Source organism: Colletotrichum spaethianum (genome assembly GCF_022836535.1).
Source record: "Colletotrichum spaethianum MAFF 239500 DNA, contig23, whole genome shotgun sequence".
Taxonomy (NCBI): domain Eukaryota; kingdom Fungi; phylum Ascomycota; class Sordariomycetes; order Glomerellales; family Glomerellaceae; genus Colletotrichum; species Colletotrichum spaethianum.
This window is the reverse complement of record NW_026054793.1, coordinates 196635-203731: the sequence shown is the minus strand read 5'-3', so window position 1 is coordinate 203731 and position 7097 is coordinate 196635. Positions and strand designations below refer to the sequence as shown.

Sequence of the window (7097 nt, the reverse complement as noted above, 5' to 3'; positions counted from 1 at the left end):
TCCGCCCCTCTATGGCAGGTCGTCGGTTGTTTGTGATTGGCCCCTTTTCATCCTACCTAATCCCCTGTTTCATCAATGCAGCTCCACCACTACGGTTAGCGTTGCCGCCTGGATCTTTATGGGTTAGTCTCGTACCGACAAAGGTAGCCCTTGAGAGGGGGAGGAGAAAACTATCTGTGGTTTCGCAGCTACACATGTAGATGTTCGCCGGAGACAGACATTCAAGATGAGTCCTTTTGCTCAACAATCCATGTTTCTTATGGAGTAGCACATCTCGGAGAATTCGGTACCTTGGCAATGCACCATTAAGCAGCAACGAAATTTAGCATCTTAGGAGCAAACGTGGTGTTCATTCATCATACGTCATTGTCCTGGTCGTACTAGATAATTACTACTGTTACATGCCTCCAGCGACCAGATGATTCCGACTATGCTTAACCGTTAACAATAACACCTCCGTTGCAGTGGATGGTCTGTCCCGTAATGCTAGCGCTGTCGGTAGAGGCGAGGAACACTACGCAGGTCGCAATCTCAGAAGGCTGAGACGGGCGTCCGATGGGGCTCGTGAACTGCTTCTGGGCGTCGTCGTTCATGGTCGCAGGAATCAACGGCGTCCAAACAGGGCCCGGGGCGACTGCGTTAACGCGGATGCCCTTGTCGCAGTACTGGTTGCTCAATCCTCTGGTGAACGAAATGATGGCGCCCTTGGTGGACGTGTAGTCCAGAAGATCCGGTCGACCAATGTATGCGTTGATGCTCGCGTTGTTGATGATTGTTGAGCCCTTCTTCATGTGAGGCAAAGCGTACTTGGACAAGTAGAAGATGGGGTGGATGTTGGTGTTGAAGGTGTGGATCCATTGTTCCCTACAATGGTGTCAGTGGCGGATCTTCACGTCTCACTCCAACGACAACGTCAAGATTGGTACACGTACTCCTTCAGGTCCTTGATGTTTTCAACCATCATCTGGTATGCGGCGTTGTTGAACAGAATGTCGATGCCGCCAAGCTTCTCCAGGGCGGTGTCGACAATCTTTTGGCAGTTGGCGCGATCAGTGATGTCAGTCGGCACAAGGTAGCACTTGCGGCCGTAATCCTCGACACGCTTCTTGGTTTCCTGTGCGTCCTCCTCCTCATCGGGGAGGTATGCGATCAAAGAGTCGGCCCCTTCCATGGCGAACAATATGGCCGTGGCGCGACCGATGCCAGAGTCACCGCCAGTGATAACAGCCTTCAGTCCCTCAAGCTTCCCAGCAGCTTGATACAGTTTGGAGCCGCCATCGGCTGTCGGAACTCGGTCGAACAGAGGGGTGACGGGCAGTTTTCCCTCCTTGCCTGGGAAGTCTTGGTGTGTTACCGGCACCTTGTAGCCTAATGAAGCATTGTCAGCATGCCATCTGAATGAGGCGGTCGGGTCGGTGCGAAAGCAAGGGAATCATACCCTCCTCGAATTGTCCTTTGTCAGTCATGTTGATATGTTTGGTGTGTTTGGTTGTGATGAGTGGTAAAGGTCCAAAACTCAGAATGTGCGTCAAGGATGGATGGAGAGGGTTTTAATGGGCAATTCTAGAGATCGAAGGTAGGACATAAAGGAGGCTGTTGTGTGTATATGTCGTCAAGTCGAACGAAAGAAGGTGTGTAGGTTGACGGGCTACCCACCTACCTCATCAACGACGTCATTGTGACCGCAATCGCTGGAAGCATTATACGGTCTGGGCCCCAGCCGCTGCTTCCTGTCTCCGTCATGAACACGCAAGTAATTGGTCAATCTGTTGGAATGAGGAGCCATGCAGTAGCCGTTCGGCTCTCAGTTTTCTGATCGCACTCAACCGTTCGATTCTTTGCATAAGAAGGTCCGGACCTAACCGCCCGGCAGCGTATGTTTGGTCAAGCTAGCTGCTGGAACAGCCCGTGCTGCAGCGGCCCGTATTGCCTGTCTCGGCTTAACATTTATCTTTGGAGTACTAAGCTCAATGATAAATATTCGGGGGGAAGCAACCCGAGTCGTAACGACAGCTCCATGGCAATGACGCTTGCATGTGACTACGGCAACAGGTCCGGATACAACGGGCCTATGGTCTGTGCATGCCGTGAGAACTGGACCCCACTCCATCGCCGACCGTCCGTTACCGAAACCCCGCGCCTGGTGCCGATATGGCATGTTGTGACGGCGGGGTCCTACCTGGCCGGAGGCCCCTACAGCCGAAGTGATCCTTACTGATTTTCTTCGGTACGCCGTTCCTGGCTCCATCCGTCTCGTCATCCCCCGCCGGTTCTACCCCTCCCCCTCCTGGACACACGAGCCAACCAACGCTTATGCAATCAGCGTCATAATCTGACCATTCCTCTCTACTTTCTTTTTCTTCCCCTGGGCACCTTGGGGATCAGAAAATTTGTCTCCGTGTACGGATGGGACACAGAACAGCATTGGGAACAAATCCGTAGCTTTGTCGCCACAGCTATTGCTTGGCTGTCTGCAGGTCTTCGCGTACGTTTCCGGAGGGTGAAGACCAATGGCAGAGGAGCCTACTCAGTTATCGAGGTGGGCGCTATGTGCACCTCAATCGCCCTGTCTCATTTTCATCCTTACAGAGCCACTACAGACCGTTGATGCAAGTCTCGGGAAGATAAGTGAGACACTGACGCTGTGCTCGTGGCTTCCTCGAGAGTGGCTGGCAAGCCTCTCCCGAAAAAAAATTGGCGTCGAGAGACCAACCAGCTCAGACAGAAAGGTAAACGGTGGTGGCGCACAACTGACATGAAAACCCCGCGGGTATTTGGTGAACACATATTTGAAGGTTCCGAACCACAAAAGTGCTCACAAGTGACATATCATTTTTCTCGAGCAATTTCAGCGACTCCATCCGACTGCGCGAATATCGCGATCCTGTCGTCAAATCGATCAGACTTGGACCTCGAGTCTGGAGAAAAGAAACGGTCCAAAGGCCACCACAAGCTATGTATATGTGTTTAAATAGCTTGACACCGTCAGCGAACATAAACGCGACCCGGAATGCCTGGGCATGGTCCTTGTTAGCGCCCGGGCGAGAGGATCAGGAGCGCGCGCATTGTTCGCTTCCTGAGCTGTCGTCAGTTGAAAACGACTTGACAGACTGATTTTGACTCTGCCCTGTGCGCTCCAAGAAGCAACAAGTAGATACTTCTGCCGGTTCTCAGATGCAACCCGTCCCCTCAATACGACTCTGTTGACACTGACGGGTACCACGCCTTGCATTAGTATGGCACTGCGGCATCTATCCGGCATTGCACGTAACTGTTGAGATCTTCCTCCAGCAGGGTCGTTGCAACTGTGCCCCGGCTAGTGTGAAGCACCTGACATGTCGCCGGCACCTCCACGATTGGCGAGTTCGACCCAGACCCTGGTGCAAGCACCTCCCCGAAGCCTGTGCCACCCTGGTAGTTGCTACCTCTCCATTAGACATCACCCGTACTCCTCCCACTTCAACTTTCTTTTCTTCACAACCCTAGCCAATTCGACCTCCTTGAACCTGCCGCTGATGCTCTCGAGATGTCCCGAACATGCCATGGCCGTGTTCCGATCCTGTCAGCCCGTCCTCCACTTTGCAACTGACAGGTCAGTTGAACTGCATCGGCTCAGTCTGGGTACGTTTACCCGTTGCATTCACCTGGTCCACAGACGTGATTTGCAATCTTGGTCGTTGGCTGATGAATCTGGCTCGCCTCGAAGGCTCGGCGATCATTGGTCCCGCCACGAGAAGGGCTGAAGTAGTGAATGGCGCCTCCTACGGCCGGTATGAGTGTGGCCGCATATGCTTCTGCAGCTGCCCATCCACCGCATTTATTGCACTTCCTGTCAGGCTTAGTGTATTGCCATGGAATCATACGATATACATACCTGATAACCCGTTAGCGTCGTCAAAGGTATTCGATCTGAACGCTAGAAAATAATCGTCCCATGCGATTTCCAGTAGGAGCCGTTGTCAGCTTCCCCGATATTAGCTCCAGGTTGTAAAAAATCACAATCACCACGATTCTTCTAGACAGTTTTCGCGGAACGACACATACAGCAGAACTGGAGTACTCTGTTGCTCATCGATGGTATTGGTTCGTTACAACCTGCGTGGCCATCGAGGATCGTGTCTGCCACAAGCAGATGTTACAGCTCTCGTCACAAACGAGAAGTGGATGGCCGGATCGTGCGTCATCCATCTCGGTATGCGGCTCGTCGTTGAAACTGTTTCTTTCTTTTCCCAAATTGATCCAAGTGGTCAATGCATAAACACTGACGAAACCCTGGATCGTTTGAGCTACGGGCCTCCAGCCACCAGATGTCTGTAAGCTTGTATGGTAACCAAGACAAATTTTCCCTGCCACGTCAAGCTGGACCAGAATACCCCATTTGTCTTTTAGTCCTCCGTTACAGGGCCAAAGCCACGATCCGGCTTGTTGAACTCCAGAGTCCGCATTCAAGACGGGAACTCCAGTGCAATACTAGTGCCAGATTGCCGCCTCAAACCCGTGGCTGAACACAAGGTCCCTTCCATTGTAGACATACCGGGCCTTGGGAGATTGAAGCATCAGCCCTGTAACTTTGGACAATTGCTTGGCAGACCAAAGCATACGTTAAGGAGACAGAGTTGATCATAAATTGGTTTAGTGGAGCCCATGTCCCAACTCTCTCAATTCACGTCACATATCAGAGTTTCCGAGGAAACACCCATCTGCGTATGTCGCCCCCGAGATTGTTCACTCTGGAGAACAGGTTTCTGTTCGTCTGAACCTCTAGTTTCGTCCAATGACAACCGTCCCTATCCCGCCCAACCTTTCCTATGCCCATCTAACATCTTGTGGAGAATTTCTTTTCCGCAACTGTGGGTTTACATCTCCAAGCACATCCAACTTGCAGATGAACCACTTAGAACCACGGAATGGTCGGAGACAACAAGTGTTGGATACGCGTCGATTGTCAGTTTCTGCTTTGCGTTTTTTGCAGTCTTTGTGGGCGACCCTGGCACTCCGTGATCGCCATCGAAACCCTAGATGGGTGACCTGTTTACCTCTCTCCCGGAGTCGTCTCTACAAGCAGCAACCCTTGTTCACTCTCCACCAAGATGAAAATGAACCCTTCGTGGCAACAAGTAGACTAAGCAGAAGGTTTGTTTTATAAGCCATCAAAACAGACCTTGTCCCACACCAAATTTTCTTCCAAATGGCCATATCTGATAGAATGCGGATTGTCGGCACGGAGAACCTGGCTCGTTCTAAACAAGTTTTCCTAAGCGAAATTCCGCTTTGAAAGAAGGTTTCCGGAAAGCCAGTCCTGCGTTAGAAAAACACGATCTGGCTTTTTTTGGTAATGACTAAAAAAGAAGGGTACGAGATGTTAGAAAGATACATTTGGGGACTTTGTCCAACCCTGGAGAGGTCCGGGACTAAGCACATTTCTTTTTCCTTCCTTTGCACCCCCACCAGGGGGATGTTTCTTTTCTTGACTGATGGGTGGCGCAACTTGGCATTGCGAGTCTATGTGCCTGGCTGGGTTATAAGTTGCTGCCATCCGCCGTCATGAAGCCATACAGACAACGCTCTTGATCGTTTGGCCAGATAGCTTTATCGCTTTACAACATGGACAACTCACTATACACACGAGGCAGCGATGACCTCCAATACCGGGGCATGCAGCTGTTCGCCGTCCAGCTGGCGTTCCTCATCGCAGCTGGCATATTTGTACTGGCGAGAGCGTACGTCAAAATATGCATTGTCAAGAATGTAGCTGTGGACGACTGGCTCATTTTCGGTGCCATGGTTAGTGAACAGTGTCCAACCTTCCAACTCCTTGATCTGTGATTGACCTCATTCTAGATTGGTTACACGGCATATGGAGGCATTGCTTTGCACGGAGTCACCAATGGCGCCACGGGGAAGCACATCACAGAACTCACCGTCGACCAAGCCGCCGTGTCTCTGAGAGCCTGGTACATCTGCGAAGTCCTGTACTCCCCAATCACGCTGGCAATTCGAACGTCAATCGCTCTCCTGCTGCTCCGGCTCGCTCCCAACAAAATCCACCGCTGGATCATCTACGCTAACCTGGTCGTCGTTTGGATGATCTCGATCGCCTTCTTCTGCATCATGACATTCCAATGCATGCCTCCGTCCTACTTCTGGAGGCAGTTGTACGGGGATCCTGGGTCGTGCATTGACCTCAACATTGTTCCGGACGCGACCATTGCCCACAGCATCATCTCGGCCCTGTCGGACTGGTGTATGGGTTTACTACCTATCGCACTGTTGTGGAACGTCAACCTTAACCGACGGACAAAGGTGTTGGTTGCTATTCTCCTGAGCATGGGCATGGTGTAAGTCACATATTTCCAAAAACAACTCACTTATGGTATCCTCTCTAATGTCCTCGAAGCGCCGGTGTCGCTCTCATAGTCCGCATACCTTATGTCAAACGTCTGGCCATTTCGGCAGACTTCCTCTACGAGACAATGTAAGCCCCCTGGCCCCACGAACCGTACAACCTTGTGCTGATCATGACATTCCGATAGCGACGTCGCCATATGGAGTGTCTTGGAACCCGCTCTTGGAATCATCGCAGCCTCGGTGACTAGCTTGCGACCACTCTTCCACAACTGGGGGTTTGGATGGAGCAGCAAGAGCAAAGAATCCCATCCTTCGGGGTTCAATACCAATGATCCCAACGGAAGGAAAGTACCCCCGCCCCCCAACGTCAGAGGGAAAAATTTGGACAGCTTTACCTCCACGGGCGTGACGTACAACGACGTTGACCGGACTCTGGCCGGCACGGGCTCGGACATCGAACTGAACAAGACCGTGCGGGACGACATGAGGGACGAGGACGACGATTACGACGGCTCACGACCGTCTTCTGACCTCGGACAGAGGGGTCACGCTCAAGAGACAACGGATTCAGACAACAGGCGGGTGATCAACGTCCGGACGACTATCGACATCTTGACGCACTCTATCAGCCGTGAACTCCCCCCGACTGAGTGTTCGGCTGGTGACAAAGAGGAGGAGAAGTCGGAGCGCGGAGATGTGGTTGATCGCAGGAGCAGGGCCGTCTAATTCCCGTTTTCGGACTTTCCTTA

At 52.0% G+C, this 7097-nt stretch overlaps 2 protein-coding genes across 2 annotated transcripts; one reads left to right on the top strand and one right to left on the bottom strand.

Annotated features, from left to right (window-relative positions):
- Positions 1-434: 434 nt before the first annotated feature.
- Positions 435-1466, bottom strand: ColSpa_08503 (putative oxidoreductase; the record flags this gene model as incomplete). Its single annotated transcript, XM_049274715.1, has 3 exons — positions 435-864; positions 933-1368; positions 1439-1466. 3 exons carry the CDS (start codon positions 1464-1466, stop codon positions 435-437), a joined length of 894 nt encoding a protein of 297 aa, XP_049130672.1.
- A 4138-nt stretch (positions 1467-5604) lies between these two features.
- Positions 5605-7074, top strand: ColSpa_08502 (uncharacterized protein; the record flags this gene model as incomplete). Its single annotated transcript, XM_049274714.1, has 4 exons — positions 5605-5784; positions 5842-6338; positions 6398-6475; positions 6534-7074. 4 exons carry the CDS (start codon positions 5605-5607, stop codon positions 7072-7074), a joined length of 1296 nt encoding a protein of 431 aa, XP_049130671.1.
- Between the last annotated feature and the right edge of the window lie 23 nt (positions 7075-7097).